We start from the raw sequence: 20862 nt of genomic DNA on the forward strand, positions 1-20862 counted from the left end.
ATACGTAATAATTTCTGTTCGTTTTAAGTTTTAATGTTGCTCCATAATTTCAGTTGAAAAATCTTTTTAAATTTTTTTTTCGTTTTATTATTTTCTGATCGTTTTTTAAATAGTTCCAGGAAACCAGCCCCACCTCCACGGAGAAATACCCTCTCCGAGGATGTATCCTCTAGAGCTAGACAATTCAATCCCAGTGAAAATTTACCCAAGACAATCACCCTTAACAACTCCACGCGTAAAATTGAGACAAAAAAGTGAAAGCAAGAAATATAAAAGAATTGTGCATAGTAACTTTAGCAAATTCTCCCATTGTGTAATTTCCTCTGAGAAGTTCGCCCCCTGGAAACTTCCCTCCCCATGGAAAGTTCCCCCGTGAACAAATCCCCCAGCAGACAATTCGTCTTTCCACCCTAAAATGTATGCATGCTTCCCAATAACAAATACAATGCGTAAACAATGGGCAATTTTTGAAACTTTAAGACCTTTCCCCTCGGGCTGTGGGTGGAGGGGGTATTTTATATTAAAAGGCGTGGCTATTGGGCCTATCAACTATGATGAACAAAATGGCTATCTTGAAAATTTAGTCCCACGATTTTAGGGGAAAAGGCGTGGGGAATGAGCCCAGCTGCTCTCCAATTTTTTGATCACTTAAAATGGGCACTAGAGCTTTTAATATCCGTTTGAATGAGCCCTGTCACAATAATTCTAGGCATACTGGGTCGATACGATTACCCCATGAAAAAAAAATAAAAAAAATAAACATCCGTGATCTTTCTTCTGGCAAAAAATAAAGTTGCCCTCCAATTTTTTCACCACTTAAAAAGGGCACTACGAAATTTTAATTTACGTTCGAATGAGCCCTCTCACAATATTCTAGGACCACTGGGTCAATAAAATTACCCCTTGAAGGAAGAAAAAAAACAAAACAAAAACACGCATCCGTGATCTTTCTTCTGGCAAAAAATACAAATTTCAGTATTTTTACATATAGAAGCTTGTAACCTCTACAACAGTTCTCTGATACGCTGAATTTGATGGTGTGATTTTCATTAGAATTCAAAGACTTCTAGGAGATCTTCCCCCTTTTTTCGAAAATAAGGCAAATTTTCCCAGCCTCGTAGCCTTTGATGGGTGAGACTAAACTTAATGAAATTTATATATTTGGAATCAGCAGAATAACTCAATTCTTCTGATATATCTAGCGGTATCAAAATTCCGTTTTTTAGAGTTTCGGTTACTATTGAGCCGGGTCGCTCCTTACTAACAGTTCGTTACCACGAACTGTTTGAATACTGAAATGCACGAATGCACGAAATGTGCCATCATTGCTCGGCACCAATATCCTACCTATCAAAAATATTTGGCCGTGGGTCCGAGCCTCGCTTATGGATGATGCTCCTGGCTATTATAGTAAGTATTTTGAAGAAACGACACGAAAATGTGAAGGCTTTGAAAAAGAATTTCTTCGATAAGATTCCGGCAATCTATCCTTCAGGATAGATTATCGTTCTCCTTGATCGTTGACCTTCAAAAGCTTCGAAAAAACAGACTTTTCAACAAAGCACAACTCTAGCATAAAAAATCAAGTAAATAAAATAGTAAGAGTAAACTAAATTAACAACTTACCCGAGCTCTACTAATTTTTAATTTTATCCTAAGATCCATAACAGGAACTGCCCTCTTCTTCATATATGTTTGACGAAGCTGAAAAGAAATTCATGAGGATTAATTATTTTAAGATTGTGAACTTTTTAGTGAGTAAAGTGAAAAAATTAAAAGCCTAATCTAAATACTGAAAAAAAAATTCCGAAATTTACAAAAAAGAGCATTCCAGACACTGATGGAGGACAGCACTTCAAATGGGAGCTTAAACAATTAATTTCTAGACTTAAAATAAATCTACTGAACCACCAAAGACCAAAGTTATCACTTTTGATGCCGCCACATTTATTGGCCGCTTCTTTAGAAAAATCCTTGAAAATGACACCAGATAGTAATCAACACTCAAAAATACTTTTTAAACAAATCTTAAAACAACCACATGAAAAAATTGAAAGCTTAAAAAATCCAAGTGGAGACACAGCGGAGAAAGAGTGAACTCCCCTGGTCAGGAAAACTGGCAATTGACTATCTCTGTTGTGATATTTCAATTCAGACCTTGTTCTATAGACTGTGCCATTCACAATCAGAAGAACTCTGATTTTATATATGTATGACGAGAAGAACGTCACATACAATCTGTTGTGCCTTTTTTTGTCAAAAGTTATTATCCAATAATGATCAGTGCAAATTGATTTTTTAAATTGTAAAAAAGCATTAGTCTGGCTTTAGCCTTGACTATAATTACTTTTTATTAATAAACTATTCCAATCATTATGATTGGCAAGCATCTGACGACACAAAAACTTTCAAGCTACAGAATTATGAGTCGCAAAAAAAAACTGTCAGTAAAAACGGTATGCTTAACGTGTCTAAACGGTGTCCTAAAAAGGTGTCCTTTGACACATGATTCAATGACTTCCACCTCATGGTCGGATCTAAACCACACATGCAATTTGTTTGGGATTTAAAGATAAAGCACGGTCTAAATAGTGCTCAAAACCCATAAAACCCGTAGCTTAGGGTATTAAGCTGAAACTTTCAGGTAGGTCTGAGGGGGATTCCGAACTATAATAAATCAAAAGACACTATGTGTGTAGAAATTTAAGTTTATATGCCATATTTCAGGAACATCTAATGGTATAGATAGATAGGTATTTCAACAGAAGCGACTTTGGGTAATGATAAAAAAAAAATTACACAAAATAATGATAATAATATCACAGGATATATAGCACATGATAATAATACACATACAAAATATTTGGATGAAAGCCAGCCATATCAAAAAAATTCCAGAAACCAGCTGGCTTAAAAACCTTCTTCCGTCCCACCATCAAAAGCTTTTATGTCACCTTCATTGCTAACCCTGGAGGTTTTATGGCATTTCCAGACATCACTCCAGACAAATCTAAAGAGCTCGGCTTTTACTTCTTTGCCCAATTATTGAAGCTATTCAACTAACTAGATCAAATATCAAGTTACTTAGACAATAAGAAATTGATCAAGTAGATTGGGTTGATTAATGATATAATAAAATATTGTAAATTTATAAAGCATGTGATTCGAAGTCATAGAATAATAATAAGCTAAAAACTAATACACAGTCCTGGGGAAAAAACAGGAACACGAGAAGCCAGGCTTGTACAAGAAGTATTTGACTGATTGATCACATATAAAAATAAGGAGAATGTAAGGAAAGTAGAGACAGCATTAAAAGGTGAAATGAGATGGTGTGAAGTGAAGGCCATTGATAAAATTGCTGAAGTATCGAAGATACAGGCAAACAGCATAACAATAAAAATATTGCATTGGCACGTTAAAAGACTGAGTGGCAATCGTAAATTTAAAAATCTCCCAGTTAAGAATAGGAATAATTAATGATAAGAAAAGAGTTGAGGAGAGACGAGTAGAACGTTTCGTGAATGTGCTAAACCGTGATAGAGTTACAAGAAATAATAAAGATATGATTAAAAAGTACGTGACACTTGTTTGTGACAGTTGAATGAATAATCATATTGAGAGGAAAATTAGAGACAATATTAAAGGGTTGAAAAATAAAAAGGGTGAAGTTAAGAGATAAATTAGAGAATAGGATGAGTAATTTTTGAAAAAAGGAAGTAAAAAGCAATTTCAGAAAAATTCAATTAGTCCCTTCTATAAGAAGGGAATAAAGAGGGAGAGCAGTAATTACAGAGGCATTAGCCTGCTTTTTGTAGGGCACAAATTACTTAGTGTGATGATACTTTTAAACTTAGGGATGCCGTAGATAGAGTTCTAAGAGACAAAGAGCGTGGTTTTATGAAGGATTTAGGAAGGACAGAGGATGGGTCTACCAAATTTTTATTTTTGGATTAATAATTGAGAATCATGAGTTATCAGACCCATTTGGTCCCGAACTTTAAAGATGAAGAACAAGTGTTTGATTAAGCCCATAGAAGAGCTCTAGCAAAGTTACTATCATTGTATGGTATACCAGATAAATACATTAAAGTGATTAGTCCAATGTACGAGATTAACGCTAATGCGGTTGAGGTAGGAAGCAGGGTTCACAGAAGGTTTCGTATTGAATCAGGATTGAACCCTATACTCATTTACACAGGTCATTTTAATGGAATTTGTCATAATCGCCACGGCGAAAGCTATTTGAGAGCACGGAATCAAATCGGTAAGTAAAAATCTCAAAACTTAGATTATGCTGATGATCTGACCGTTTTAAATGAAAATGTTAGCAAAATGAATGATTTTTGGATATTATGTGCGATCAGTGCGCAAGAAAAGGCTTGAAAATTAATTTAAACTGATACCGAGCTCTTTTGGCAGTTTCCACATCTCCTAGAGTCCCTTATTTCTCCCTTTCAAAACAATTTTCCCTTAAAACTCTTTCGGAACGCCGTGATGAAATTCGTTTTAAGTTTGGTGCCGGTATGTTGGCAAACCCGCGGCTTTGTCAAATCCTCCCTCTTCAGTATCTCCCTTCGTGCAAGCGGATCCCGCGACAATTTGCTGAACCGGTACGTATAATTCAGCCGGTAACAGCAAAACATCTGCGTTACACAAACAGTTTCGTTCCCTAGTTTGTCAAGGCTTTTAATACTAGACTCAGTTGCCAAAAATTGTATATATTTGTTTTAGTTCATTATTATTTTATTTGTTGTTGAATTCAAAGGTGTATTGTCTTTAATTTGAGCTTTTATTTTAAACTTTTCTCAGAAAGTTGTATATTTGAATGTCTTAGGTCTCTGTTTCTGATATTTCGAAATAACATATAGATTTGCAAGACGATGTCGCTGTGATTTTTATATATCCAATGCCATATCTTTTGCTGTGACAAGAACTGTCACTGATCAGCATGACCGTGTAAGGCGTTTGACAATAAAATCGTTTGAGTTGAGTTGAATAAATGAAGACAAAAAGTTATATTGGGTAACAAGAAAGCATAGGACGTGTTTTTACGGTTGAAAAGTTAGGAAAAATGGGAAGATAAGTCTGAAGACCAGAATTAGGATATTGGAAAGAACAATGGTTAGGTATGTTTCTGAAACTGGGCATTCCAAATACAGAAAATGATTTATGAGGTGCTTTTTACAAGAATTGTCTTACCCGTCTGACTGAGCTTATTTCAAAATTTTGGTTCTGTCCAACTTTTTAGAGCTATAATGAAAGATTAAAATGGGTGGGATACCTTCTGCGGATGAAAGACTTCCGAGAATCATCCTTTTTGTCCAGCCATCTAGGTCCAAACTGAAAGCAGGTCTTCGCAGAATTGGGCGGAAGGAGGTTGTAAGGATTAATTTACGGGAAATCGGAACTTCTTGAGTGGGAAAGGCTAGGCTTTAAATAGAGTTTGATGGAGAAGGAACATGCGTAGCCGGCCTCAGACAGCTTGGTGTCGATAACATGCTAGTTTTACATTTATATCGTGAAAATCGATAGATTTTTCTTAACTGGCTCGAGATTGAAGTTTAAAATTTTACCAAGGTCTAAATAACAGTGGTGCCATTAATGACCATTTGTTTTTTCCAGGTAATTTGCATTGGGACAAAAATCATCGGTCCAGTGTTAGAATAACTGTTTGAGGCTTTGATTACCTTGTCTTTTCTTTTTTTTGCTCGGCCGATTGTAAGCTGGGCCACGGTCAGTAAGCTGACTTTTACAGTGGATACAATTTTGTATTAATTCAATGAAATTATATTTAATATTAATTTTAGAATATTATCTTAAGGTATTTTAGCGAAAGAATTGTTTAGATTACTGAACACATCGTATTATTTTTATTTTAACTTTACATTATATTGAAAATTTAGGTTCATGAAATTTACAGATCCAAATATTTTCATAGTATTAATTGGATAGATGTATACATAAATCAACTATCGATTATGAATAAACTATTACTTCTACTGCAACTACCCAAAACCCACTGTACTACCAGACGGCCACCGGCCAACCCAGATGCGCACACTCTTCTTCTATCCCAATCTATTCAAAAACTTCCCTCTTTGCCCCCTTTTTACCTTTTCCCTTTTTGTAAAGAAAGACAGAGAGAAATAAGTTTTGCTTATGGTTTGTTGTCACGTAATAATTTTGGTATTAATTTATTAATAATTTTAGTATTAATGGATATTAATATTTTGTATAATTTTGGTATAATTATACAACATGGGTATAATTTTGGTATTAATGGATATGGGTATAAATATGGGTATTAATTTTGAATCCAAATAGGAAAAGAACTGCTGCCTTTACTGATACCCGATTAGTTTGGGCAACTTATAACAGTGGAAGTTCAGCACCATAGACGGTGGATGCCTAAGGGCGAGCAAATCAAAGACTTATAGGTGCAAATTTGATCAAAGAAATGATAGTAAAAAATAATAGAAACTACACGACGGAAATAAAAATCAAAAATGGTACAATAGAACAATAATTATAATAAAAGAATAATAAAACAGATTCTGAAAATTGGTCCGCTTACATTATCTAGGCCAGAAAAGCCGAGTTACATAAATTCCGACAATAGGACAATTCGTTTCTCCCTTCCAGCGCCCTTGACATACCTTCGCAGGTCATTTTCAAAGTAAAATTGCGACACAAAACACCATATAATCTGTTAAAATTAAGTTTGACTACATAAACATTATTGCTATTATCGAAGTTTTCGATTCAAATTGCTTTTACATTACATTAATTTAAGTTGACAGAGCAAGTCAACTGAAATTGGCAAGCTGAATATCTTAGCAAAATATTCAACCAAAAAAATTAAAATTTAGGACTGCATTTTTAGTAAAGTAAGTTTGTTCTTCTTTTGAATAGTTCGGGAACACAAATTCACGAATTAATTAAGCTAAAAAATACCCCACCCCCTCCTCCACGTAAAACCTTTTAATGTAACTTTTCTAGATTCAGTTGAATTAAGATACACAATTTTGTTTGCCAAGTCAATTCTTTAATGGCTGTCCTTAAGCTATACAATGGAAACACAAACCTACTATTCTAAAAATTTAGTCCGATATAGCGTTATTTTCAGTTGGATATCGTGCTGAGGTCACTATCAAAGTTAAATTGACTCATTCTGATAACGTTCAAAGCGGCTAATTAATTTAACAATCATTACATACAAATTTAATATAAATAGGAGATAAAATCTAATGCAAACCCAACTCCGGTTTGAGCGTAATTGAAACTTAAGCAAAAAAAAAAAAATTATTGCTGGCTCACAACTAGGTCAAACGTTTCCATCCGCATTTTTAAAAGAAAGACTTTAAATGTTTTCATTTTCTCTGTGAAACTCATTCCCCTGCGACAAAATTTCAATAAGTTTTTAAGAAGAATTTCGCAGTATGAATTTTAGGGCTATTGGGCGACACTGAAATGGGGCTTAGGTTTAAGGTCTAAAGCTTACGACTGGAGTCCCCCCACTAATTTTCCTAATTTTTTCCATTTTCTTTGTTAGACTTTAACCTAAAAAATAGATCCCTTTTGATCATTCTCCAACAAAAGTAAATAAATCAATTTGCACTGTAAAGTTTTGCTTAATTCGGGGGCCATTATAATGCCTTATTGACTACCAATATAAAAGACGGGGCAGTTTTTTCAAAACAGAATATATTGCATTTTTAACTTAGCATCTGCTAGGTGAAACTGTTTCACGGTTAGAGTAATGTTAATACTTCATCGAAGTCACAAGATAAAAGGCGTCGACCAGTCAAGGTATCTGAGACAGGCCCACTTGTCAGTCCAGAAATACTTGGGAAGCTAAATTCAGGTATCAGATTTTATATACATTCAAATATTTGTTAAAATCAATAAAATCTAAGCAAATGAGGCAAACAATCGGACAAAACATTTGATAATCAGTATTGTTACATGGCATTATGTACTTCTTAGCATTATATAATAATCCATCTTAACTGGATAAAAGTCAAATATATTTCACTAATTTTACGTTTGAATCTAATCATTTACGTTAAACCTACATCCAAGAATCCTTTTATACATTATTTATTTTTCGCGTTGTGCTTCTATACAGTTATGTTATTATGATTTTACGGAAGACAAGCATGGTCAACTTTGACTTATTAGTTTTCATTATTTATACAAATATAATACGAGATACATCCTTGAATGTAATTTTGTTTTGATTGATTGGTGTTCATTTGTTATGTCCAGAAGTTTTTTCCAGTCACTAGACCAGTACTTTGTTTTAGGTTTTTCCTATTTTAAATTTTTAGAGATGAAAAGCATCGTCATCAAATTTAACTAATTTGCTCTGTTTTTATTTATATAAGTAAGTATTTATATAATTCAATTATTCAACATCGAAATTTGAGCTATTTTAAGGAATGTATTTGAGTTAGTTTGTCATTTCCTCCGCCAATTTTCACTTGTCTCTAGCCAAAGCTTCTTTTTATGACCACTACAAAGCCCGGTGTAGAGGGCGGCTTGCATGTCAAATTTACCTTTCCCGCCTTGAATAACTGTTTTCGTCGGGCTTTTCTCATTTCTGTATAATCGATCATAGCTCCAGACTTTATTTTGTCCGCCACAATTTGATCTGAAAGACCGAAAAAAAACCATTATCAACACAGCTTGAAGGCATAAAAGTAGGATTTCTTCCAGGAAGATTTTAAGCAATAAAACATTTCAAAAAAATAATCTTTTATTAAATTAAAAAATTACTTCAGACGTAGAAGGACTGAAAATGTATTAGTTAGATTCAGGGCTGTATCCAGTATTTTTTTTTTTTTTTTTTGGGGGGGGGGAGGGTACAGAAAATTTAAAAATTCATTTTTGTTACATTTTTATGAGTCTGAAAAAATTTCAAGGGGGGTCAAACCCCCTAGCCCTTCTGGATACTCCCTTGGTTAGACTGTTCAAACTTGTAAATTTCACACTAACTCTATTTTTATTTTAAAAGCACCCTTTCGGTTTTGAATTCTTTCTAATTTGAACTTCAAAAGTTCATCAGAAGCTTGCCATAATCTCCTGAAACAGACCACAACTTTCTTTTTTTTAGTTTTTTTCCGTGTTTTTTCTTTTTCAGGGAAAAAATAAAATTCTTCTTTTTCTCAATTTTTTCTTTAGTAAGCATTAAATGTGGCACAATTCTAGCCTTCTAACTTCTAAGTGGAATTCGTTCTCTGTCTAAATCCCCCAAACAAGACAACTAATTATCGCTTAAAAAAAAAAAAAACATAAATAGCATCGTTTCTTGGATCCTTGAGGAAGAATCTTAGAGCAAAGCCAAAAATTAGATTATTTTAATAATTCCAAAATGTATCTAACTATTCAAAATTTCAGATTGAAGAGCGCTTTTGGAAGTTTCTTTCCCACTCCATTATAGTTTCATCTGACGGCAACTTTTTTGGCCACAAAAATATGTTGTAATTTAAAATTTATTTAGCTGGCCCACAAGATCAAATTAATAGATAACTATTATTAAGTTTTATGTATATTTGAATTTAAATATGTGCTTTACGGACCCTTTAATACCGATTCATACTTATCCACAAGAAAACCATATTTTTGGAATAACGAAATCTGAACAACAAGTCGGGTCGTTATATATTTATGAACATATATGAGACTTAAATATATTAAAAACCGAGTTTCATAATAATGCTTGCTAAAATTTTAGGGACACAATTCTCAGATCCTGCCATCTACAAAAGACAAAAACATTTAAAAGACACTTGCAAGGTTATATACATCCCCTTAAAAGTTTTCATTTGCCCTGAGAAAATAATACGTTTTTTCCGGAAGTGTTTTTTTTTCGGGGAGAAGAGAACATAACATTAGAAATGAAAAGGAGTTATCCTGTATTGTTTTGTAAATGTATTCCATTATTTATAATAAGCTAGTAAGTTCATGTTGTAGTTAATTTACCTGGCCTACAAGAACGAACCAATAGATAACATTTATGAAGCTGTATGTAAATTTGAATTTAATTTTGTGGTTCACAGATCCTTTAATACCGATTCATATTTATCCATAAGAAATCAATATTTTTGAGAAGTGAAATCACAAAAACAAATAGGGTCGTTATATATTTATGAATACGTATGATACTTAAACCTTTTAAAATAAAGTTTTATAATAATTTTAGGCCAAAGTTAAGGAAACATTTCACAGATCTTGCCATCTACAAAAGACAAAAACCTTTAAAAGATATTTGCCTGGTTATGTATATTCCTTTAGCAGAGTTTTCATTCGCCCTTGAGAAAATAATACATTCCCTTTTTAACTTAAAAGTCATACTTAGAGGATTTTCTCCGACTAGAAGAAAACACAACACTTGAAATGAACAGGAATTACCCTTTATTGTTTTACAAATGTTTTCTATTTAATAAGCTAACGATATTATATCTATTGAAAATTCTCAAAGTGAAGAATTGAGAGAATAAGAAATTAGGAAGGCGAGAGATAAAATAAAAGTTCAAAATAGGGATAAAATCATTTTTAATAGACAGTGTATAGAAAAAGACAGTTCATTCTATACACTGTCTATTAAATAGGATTTTATCCCTATTTTGAACTTTTATTTTAACGTCATGGAAAGGCAGTGCGGTCTCCGAAATTATCTACTTTTAAATCGTGTTCTCTGTTAGCCATCTAGCATGGATGTGAAGTAATTCAAACAAGTTTGATATCTTACAGCCAGTCAACCAACAACAAGGACCTCACGTTAGCCATTCTCTGTTAGCCATCTAGCATGGATGTAAAGTAATTCAAACAAGTCTGATATCTTACAGCCATAGTAGGCAACCAACATAAAGGACCTCACGTTAGCCATTCTCTGTTAGCCATCTAGCATGGATGTAAAGTAATTCAAACAAGTCTGATATCTTACAGCCATAGTAGGCAACCAACAACAAGGACCTCACGTTAGCCATTCTTTGTAGCCATCTAGCATGGATGTAAAGTAATTCAAACAAGTCTGATATCTTACAGCCAGTCAACCAACAACAAGGACCTCACGTTAGCCATTCTCTGTTAGCCATCTAGCATGGATGTAAAGTAATTCAAACAAGCCAGATATCTTACAGTCATAGTAATCAACCAACAACAAGGGCCTATTATCCAAAGCTCACTATAGTCGAAAAAGTAATTGTAGGTTAATTCTGTACCATTATGCATAAACGTGTTTACCCCACTTTTTCGCGAAATGCAGACAGATAGAATACCAGAAAGCTTGCAAATTTAAATGACTAAACCAAAAAAAGAGAAAAAGAAAATAAAGGATATATTGAAAAAAATGAAAAATTATTTCATTTAATTCGAGCAACACAGTAGGAAAGTGAATGAAAACCATCATTGACGAAACAATAGTCCCTCAATTTGTCCGGCACTAATGAGTAAATTTCTTCTTGTGTAGTAAAGAGTCAAAGCTTGCAATCTATTTTCGACAGTAAACACTGGAAACCGGATACATCATAGTATATCACCACTTTTAAGATTCCCTAAGAACCTGGTTCATATTTGAGCCGTTCCAATGTTCAATGTTCCTCACCTGTTAGATCTAGTCAAAATCTATTCTATATGATCAGAACTTATTACTGAAGCAAGTTCCTCTTCAGTCAACCTTAGTTAGTTTCATTCTTAAAAATACATGGCTAATCAGGAAGCATGGGATGACTGTGTTTTGAGGACTTATTTTGAGGACTATTTGTTTTGAGGACTTGTTTTGAGGACTAGGCACGTTCATATTTTTTTTTCTTTTTAGCTACCAAACACCACATGCAGCTATTGTCTTTTTCCACCTAAATGAGAAGCAAAAAGAAACTTTTTCATTTACAAATAAATAAATTATGACGAAAAATTATGATCAAACAACAAATGTAGTTGATTAAAAACAAGATGGATTAGTTACTTGTCTTGTCTTGGTTGTCATGGAATTGCGGTGAATTTTTACTTATACTGATTCTACTTTTACAGAGAAGTTCAGATCACTTTTCAAGATCATGATGAAAAGAAGAACAACTAAGAACGGATGTTTGAAATGTTTGAAATTTTGTAAACTTATATAAACAAATACAAAGGCTTAATAAATTATGACAAAATCCTGTAGCTGGACAGTAAGTTCAACATTTCTGAATTTATTTTAAGTTGTTAATTGAATTAAAGGATTTTTATATGTTAAAGGCTATAAAACAGTATAGGTTGTTAGATTTTGTTAGATTGTTCGATGAGATTGTTAGGTTGTTTGGATTTAGGTTGTGAAATTGTAGCAAAACATGCTAAAGAACTTTATACAATTCATAAAATTTTTATTCATATCCATTTTTGTTACGTTTTTACGAGTCGAACAAAAGTTTCGGGGGGGGGGCAAAACCCGTAAAACCCACCTAGATTTAGAAACTACAAAAAATTGGGGTCCAGAGAGCGTCTTTTGATTTCATCGGTATGTGTGCCTTTTCCTGAGTACACTCTAGGAAAACTCTAGAAACTTTGGCCTAACAAACGATCCAAAAAAGAGACTACAGAAAAGGAGACTCTGGACCATTGGCGGTTTGCAGAACTCGCGTTACCTGTCACTCTTTTATAGTCCTACTTGCGAGACAACCACAAGGGACTTTGGGAAATTTTTGCATTAATAATTTTCATGGGAATTCTGAAGGCATCCATGACGAATGAAACATACAACAGTTGGAGCCAAGTTTGCCTACTGACAGGGGGCTCATCAAGCATTAATTTATTTTTGCCTCGTTTTTAATTAGAAAAACTGTAAAGAACAAGTAAAATGTCCCATACTCTATGATTCAATGGAAGATGTCTTCTGTGTTTAATGTGAATGTACAGGCTGAACACGATTTTTTGCCCCTATACCATAAGATTTTACTGATATATTGACTATTTACTGCTCGAAACTATGCTAACTCTACAGGAGTAAAAATTTATGAACTAGAAATGTATCATCTATTGCAAGACGATGATATCTGGTTCAGCCAACTATTGGATCTATTCCACAATCCCACATTTTAAGATCTAATCAAAAACACCACACATATGAATAATAAATATTGCTATTGCGAAAACCAAAATGAGGCATCAATGACAAAAGAAACAAAAAAATGAAAAAATCTTCATCTTGGTTTTGCTTCCTTAAATATTACGATTTGAGGCTGAGGCAACAATTAAAGTGGAATTCTTTTAGAGAGGAGATTATGAATATATAAGGAAAACAGGAAATACACGAGGAGTTAGACTGTTTTAGACTTGATGCCTACCAAAATCAAATATCTCATAGATTTTGTTTATGCATACAAACAGGTTAGTGCTTCAGCTTGTTTTCTGAGCTAGGTATCAAGCAGATTATAAGTTTTTCAGCGAGCTGTCTGCCTAAAGAAACAAAACAGTTTGGCGAACCGCTGCCCCACACGATAGTGGCGGTGACCTGGTTTTGATCTGGTGGTGATAGCCAAAAAATATGCACGTCACCTAAACAGAACCTAAGAGAGGAGAGAATCCCAAAAAAATCAAATAATTTTAAATATTATTTGTCAGGTGACCAAGGTAAAAACCAAGATGTTTGCAAGAAGTGTTCTATGACAACTTTTTGCTTGACAAGAAGATAGCTGAGAACTATAAACGGTCACATAAAAGCATTATATCTTCTTTTCCTGAAAGAGCAGCAATTAATGAAACATGTTCAGAAAGTGTAGAAGAAATAAAAGAACACGTTGGGAGTTTCCCAGCTTACGAATCTCACTATTCAAGACAGAGCACTCAGATAAAGTATCTCTCTTCTAATTTGAACATCAACAAGATGTGTGTTGAGGGAAGACAACTGCTGGAAAGGAATTTAAAAGCCTTGCTGTCTATAGGAGAATTTGTATGATCGTTTCAACCTTCGTTTTACTGCACCAGCATAGGATTTTTATGGCGTCTGCCATAAATGACAAGGCTAAAGAGGCAGTCAAAACACGAAAAGCCACCCATCATTCTGCTTTCACCAATACTTAATATTAACAAAAAGCAAATATAGTATGAGCAGAAATTAGTGAAGAAAAACAAGAAGTCTCACTAACCACAGGGCTTACCAATACCAATCTTAAAACAAAACTTGTCTTCCATAAATCGCAAATTGAGCCTACTATCACAGTTCAGTAACGAACCCTGGCATGAAACAATGGGGGACAAAGAGGCAAGTTAGATGGCATCATGCTTGTTCCTCGGCCCATCTAATTTTGCTGAGTCTTTCGGGACTCTGACACGTTATTCTAACACATGTGGCTCCCAGAACAGAAATATGTTTGTGTCGATAATGTTCTGTTGTTACACATCCCACTTAGCTGATAACACCCTGTCCCATTTCGATCATTAATTCCTAGAGCCAGGTTATATCAGAGTATGAAATTCTGAGTAACTTTTAGATTTCTTAATCAAAAAGGCAAAGAAAATATCCCATATTATTGCAAGAATCCAATGAGATTGGGCTATGTTGTGCGGTGTGCAAGGAGTAAAACACCAATGGTTGCAGATGAAATAAAGAAAGAACTACCTTATTGGGGAGAATTTTTTAAACAGGTGTGCACCAAACGAAGCTTTAATACAGAAAGCGTAGTTTTCACTGAGTTTTGTGGTAAACAAAAAATTCTAAAAATTTAAACATAGTGCTTATTGTACTTAAATAAAGAACTGAATTCGTCAACCACAGCATTCATACAATTATGCTTGTCTAATAAACAGTTGATACATTTAGGTATTTGACTGAAAATGAGCACCACATTCAAATTCTAAGAAAATTTTTAGAAGTTTGAGTAAAAAATTTCAGAAACATTCAAAATATTCAGGAAATTTCTAAGTATATATATCTTTGTTCTTTGGAATAGAAAAAATTATTTTCCCCTTTTTAGTCATTTGTAAAACGTTGTTTTTATTAAGTATTTTCGTGCCTAGACAGACATTTGATTCGGTATGAGAGAAATTTTGCAATTGAATTCTGAAGTTTACGACAAACTTGGAAGATCAAGAGCCGTTTAGAGTAGTGAGCTGGAGGAAAACAGTAAACACAATAATAAAAGTTCTGAGACCCAGATATCCAAATGGGAAATCAATCAATTTTGAATTAAAATCAAGTAGTTGCGGCCATACACCAAGCTATTGTTAATTGTAGAAAAAACCAAGACAGATTGTCCGAGAAAGTCCTTCTTGTTCCTATACTTTCTGGCCTTTTCTTATACTTTATAATCGATACTGATTTCTTATTCTTGCCATTTTTCCTGTTATTTATCATAAAGAATAAATGTTTTGCAGACTAAACACCATTGTGCAATCTATTTTTCCTATTTCTGGTAAAAACAATATTTTGCGTAAAGGTGTTCCTCTATTTCCGGGAAAACTATAAGTAATGGACTAAATACAACATCGTCGCAAGAAAAAGCAGGTAACGTTTGCCTAGATAATTGTTTTGAGAAGACCTTTAACCATAATTCGATTTGCCAGAATTTTTTTAAGTTTATTTTCTCTCGCCTATAAAATTTGAAAAGGGTGGACTGAGTACGTTAATGCGTAACGATACGGAATTTAAACAAATTGAAATTTAAACAAAATCCAGTTCTAGAAATCCATGAAAAATAGAAAACAACAACTACATCAGACACTTTTGAGTTTCTTTTATGTATAAGCATGAAAAGGTTAAAATTCTCACCAAGCGTCTTATTTTTGTATCTTGCTGGAATTGGAATCTTCAGTTCTCTAATTGGAGGTAAAACTTTAATAGTTCCATCAAGAATTTCTACTTCATCTTCCATGGGCTCTTCTGTCAGCTTCCCTTCAGAGAAATTGTTTGAATCTGCAACCTCATCAATATAGTCAAATTCTTCTTCAGCGTTAATCTGAATGTCAATCATGTTGGCTACAAATCTTCAGCTACAAATGGAAAACATTACCCAAACAGAGAAATTAATAGTTTAACAGGCCTATAATTTAAGGCGCTTAAAGTTAGGAAATGATTGATAAATTTAGTAGACTCTTAGAGGTTTTTCACTCTCCAAATAATTGGATTTTGTTACTCTTGCAACCAAAATTAGTCAAAAAGGGCCAAATTGCTCACTGATAGGCTTCCAGATGAACTTAAGAGTAGTTTTTTAAAGACCTGGTTTTGACATTTTCTCGATTAAAATCCAATATTAAACCGAAGAATCTAGTTTCAACATCAGTCCCAGCAGCTCCACAACATCTATCTTTTCACTTGAGTTAAGGCTATCATAAGCAATTGAGCATGATCAGCAGAAACTGACAAGAAATTTGGTTACCAAGAATACATATCCAATGATTTTTATTCTTGGCATTTTCAGCATTTCTTTTGCTCTAGACTAGCAACTGAAAATACAGGCGACACACTACTTTTGCAGTTCCTTTGGAAGCAACCAATTTACTTAACTTTTTTATAATTGACAACTTTTTATAGCCAATTTATAATTTCACGTCACCATCTCCAAATGTACAATTAGAGCTACCGATTTTTTCTCGAGTTTTACACAGCGTAAACTTGAACGAACGGCGTATAATATACAAGTAACAAAATTTCTTCCCATAGTATCATCATAGTATTAAATCTATAACACACTATAAAAGTATAAAACCTACAAAAGTATAAAACCTACATAGGTAAAATATCCAAATACTTTTAATTCAGAAAAAAGGACATGTTTATAAATAAATGACAAAACTTATATACACTACAAAAGCAGAACTTAACAAGTCTCGACCTTGAACAAAACTTCGACTGAAAACCTAAAAAAGCATGTCTTTCTAATACAGAATAATATTCTTAGTGAAGACAGTGCTTCCACTGGGTCGGATTTTTCCGACATTGTCGGATTTTCGGCCCTCTTGTCGGACAAAAAAATATCGTGTAGGACTTCGGAATTTTGTCGGATTTTCAGTAAAAAACGGATATTTTTCGGATTTGTGTATTTTTCTAGATTACTGGAGTCTCCAACTCCAATAAAAAAGGATTTTCAAACTAGTAAAATTAGAAGGCCAATTCTATTAGGGATTTTCAGAAAGTCATTAGCGTTAGCGGCGACAGTCTGACAACAATGACAAGGCACAATTTTTGAAAATTTGCACATGCTGTGCTTCAATCTGCTCTGATATTTCAGTTAATTTCAAGATCTGAGTAAAGTTAAGGTGAGACTTTCTTCCAATGCCAGTATAAGATTAGAAAGTCTATTGCCAACATAGTAGCCTACAGGAGAGCTAGGCCACCATGGTTTAGTGAGTGACACCATGTGCTTCACAGGTTCAGAATGTTTTAAAATCTCAAAATAGCCTACACAAAAGAAGAATGCAAGTTGGGTCTGGGTCTAGTTATGTAGATCGGTAAAAGACTGGTAATTATGGCACTCTTCTTGAAGTCAAGTTTAATTCTAACAGAGAAATTACCCAGAATTTGTCCAGAACTGATCTGCGGAGCACACTTGAACCATCGTAGCTATCCTGAGCAGCACTATGGCCACTCAGGACAGAATAAATGGAATCTGCACCAAGCAGGATAGCCTACATGTACCCTGCATGGGCTGCATATGTCTGGAACCGAGGTATGGAAGGGGAAAAAAAGAGTTTCTCTGAGCAGTAGGCTATAGCTAACCAGTCAGGAACTCTACTATTTTGCGATCCTCACCCAGCCTAGGCAACTTCCTCTAATGAGAGAATCTGTCTCTTGTCAGTAATGCCCAAAGTGAAATTATTCCCAAGCAAAGCTAACTTCCACTTAGGAAAAAAATTGGTAGATCTTCTCCTGAGTGGAAATTAGCTCTCTCGGGACTGTATGTCGTTTTAGGCATTTACTAAGTAGTAGCATATCCACTTATCAGGCAAAGTTGGCTCTATTGCGCGATAGTCTCAAAAGAGTAGAGTTCCTGACTGGCTATAAGTAGGGTATCCAACAAGGAAGGTTTAGAAGGTCAAGAGGGTTTCAATTTCCTTTAAGGCTACTCTTACTATCGTACAGTAGATTTACACAGGCTTTTTCAGGTTGGTGTAGCCTGTGTCATAGATTAGTTTTGTCTCAATATATCAAAAAGTGTCATAGACTATATAATTTACATTCGTATTTTCTTTTCTTTGTTATATTATTTATATCAAGAAAGCTACAATTATTCAGGCAAAATGTATAGAAAACAGCAATCCTATCATTTACGAGATTAATTAAACATCATCTACACAATTATTCAATTTGCTTCACAGGTTCATCTTTTGCTAATATCTCTGTTAAAATGAAATTCTGATTTAAGAAGCTTTCAACAGTGAAGAGACAGTAAATTTCTTTCTTTTTGAAGTAAAGCATACTTTATACTTTATTTGCTGTAATACGCTTATTACATTTTACTTATCAAGTCTGCTTGCAGGAAGTACCATCATGTCGGACAGCTCGTCATCTTCTGAAACTGACAATGAATATTTTAGTGGGGAAGAAAGGCGGAAAAGAAAGGGAGAAGAAAAAAGATCCTTCCCAAGAAAGAAGGCTCAGAGGAAAAAAGCCAAATTCAGATACAGCTGGCTGAATGTCCTTGAATTTAAAGGATGGCATGCAAAGGACAAGTCATCTCATGAAAAGACTTTATGTTCGCACTGCAGTCAGTGCTTGTGTTGTGGTAAATCTGAACTCCGAAAACATGAAAAGAGTGTGAAGCACAGTGAAAGTGTAGGGAAATTAGAGGCTTCAAGAAAGCTCACTACAAGGATTGATCATGTCCTTACTACAGCCAAAAACGAAGAAGAAAGCCTAAAGGCCAAGTTGGCTGCTTTCATTGTCGAAAACAATCTGCCTTTATCATTTATAGAAACTCTTGTACGTTTTCTGAAAAGTTTGCCACATAAGGCTAACTTTGAAAAATTTAGGCTGGACAAGCAAAATGTGATCAGACAGGCATTAGTACCGCACTACAATGAAGTTCTGTGTGATCAGTTGAGATTGACACCTTTTTCTATCATTATTGATGAAACAACTGATGTGGTAGTAAAAAAACAACTTGCAATTGCAGTTTTGTTATGCAATAAGAATTTCCAAGTAGAAGTCGACCTTCTAGATATGGTTGAGTGTTCCGACGGGAAGGCGGAAACTATTTTCAATCTGCTATGCAAAGTTCTTGAAGATAAAAAGATACCTACAGAGAACTGGGTTGGGTTCTGTGCTGACACTTGCAATACTATGTTTGGGTGTGAGAACTCCGTTGTCAGCAGAATCAAAGAAAAATTCCCATCTGTGATGTGTGTCAAGTGTAGCAGCCATTCCATTCATTTGGTGGCTTCTTATGCTTGCAAACAATTGCCAAAGCAACCGGACTGTATACAATCACTTCAACATGAGTGCCAAAAGGCGCTCTGAGTTTGAACTACATCAGCTATTTGCTGACACCCCCGTCCTGAATGTGCTTGCCCCAGGTCAGACACGTTGGCTATCACTTGGGATGTGCGTTCAGCGACTATTGCAGAATTGGGATGCACTTTGTAGCTACTTTCAGTTAATAGTAGCTGAAGATCCCACTCACGCAAACGACAGGGCATGGCAAACCCTAAAGAATCCACTGCTTTGGATTCAGCTTGAGTTCCAGCTCTATGTACTGGAGCTGTTTACAGATTTCAATCTTCTTTTCCAAAGTGAAAAACCGTTGTTCCATAAAATAAAATTAGAGGTGGAGATACTCTTGAGAAAACTGGCCATGAATTTAATGAAGACCAGCTACGTCAGATCAACCTCGCCTTTGAATCTTGACCCCGACAACAAAAGTGAATACCTTGCAGTGAAAGATATGTACTTGGGAGTTGCAGCTCACGAGTTTCTTCAGACCTTGCAATCAAACCCGAGTATAAAAGCAGATGAACGTGAAGTGAAAGTCATCTATGAATGAGCTCAGAAGTTGTATGTAGAGGCGGTGAAGCAAATGAAGCAGCGATTTTCATTTGAAGATGAACTGTTTACATTGTGCGAAATTCTTGACCCTGTGAAAGTTTTGGATATCGGTGCTGTCACTCTTCTCCAAAAGATCCTTCAGCGGTATAAGGCACCATTGTGGGATGCACGAAAAATTATAGAAGAATGGCGGAGTCTACTGATCTTTGATCTTCCAGATGCGATAGACGTCTGTGATTTCTGGCTACATGTGGCTTCTTTGAAAACATCAAATGGTACGCAGAGATTCCCCAACATAGTTGGGGTTGAGCAGTATCTTTTGACCTTGCCGTTTTCGAACGCAGTTGTAGAGCGGTTCTTTTCTATGTTGAAAGACGTGAAAACAGATCATAGGAATTCGCACAAATGTGTGACCCTTACCTTTATCATGCAGGCCAAGTCTGGCGTGAAAAGAAAGAAACATGTATCCCGCTATTTAGAGGTCGATGCTCCCTTCTTAAAACGACTCAAGTGTGTTAGAGTAAACATGACGGCAGACGAGTGCATTCAGTCTAGTGGAACTGCAGCTTTAGTTTGAGTTAGGTGCAGATGAACGACGTAAGCGGGTAAGGAGCATAAGTGAATTTTTAAGCTGCAAGTATTTCTCCTAAAAGAAAGCAAAAATCGAAAAACCTGTTTCGCATTACTTTACTCCTGTTTCGGATGTCCCGTACACAGCGAAAATCGCCGGGCTGATCTTGAGAGAAGAAAAGAGAGACATTTTCTTATGCTTCTACAATCAGGCTTACATCGCTCGTTTGGACACAGTCCTGTGGAGTTGTGCAATCTACAAGGCAGAAGCTACAGCTTTTTTTTTATGCCCAGAAGAGGGATTTTGGTTCACAATCTTGGTTTTTCGT

At 34.8% G+C, this 20862-nt stretch overlaps 1 protein-coding gene across 1 annotated transcript in view; it reads right to left on the reverse strand.

Annotated features, from left to right (window-relative positions):
- Positions 1 to 20862, reverse strand: part of LOC148952804 (uncharacterized) — a 125606-nt gene that overhangs the window by 63496 nt on the left and 41248 nt on the right. The window contains exons 2-4 of the mRNA XM_089087428.1: positions 15752 to 15972; positions 8562 to 8656; positions 1627 to 1704 (exon numbers count right to left, since the gene is read on the reverse strand). Coding sequence (XP_088943554.1) covers positions 1627 to 1704; positions 8562 to 8656; positions 15752 to 15953 — 375 coding nt within the window. The 5' untranslated portion in view covers positions 15954 to 15972. The remainder of the gene's footprint in view (positions 1 to 1626; positions 1705 to 8561; positions 8657 to 15751; positions 15973 to 20862) is intronic.

This window comes from Artemia sp. Qi Xiang Cuo, chromosome 4 (assembly GCF_049724085.1).
Source record: "Artemia sp. Qi Xiang Cuo chromosome 4, ASM4972408v1, whole genome shotgun sequence".
In the NCBI taxonomy this organism is placed as follows: domain Eukaryota; kingdom Metazoa; phylum Arthropoda; class Branchiopoda; order Anostraca; family Artemiidae; genus Artemia; species Artemia sp. Qi Xiang Cuo.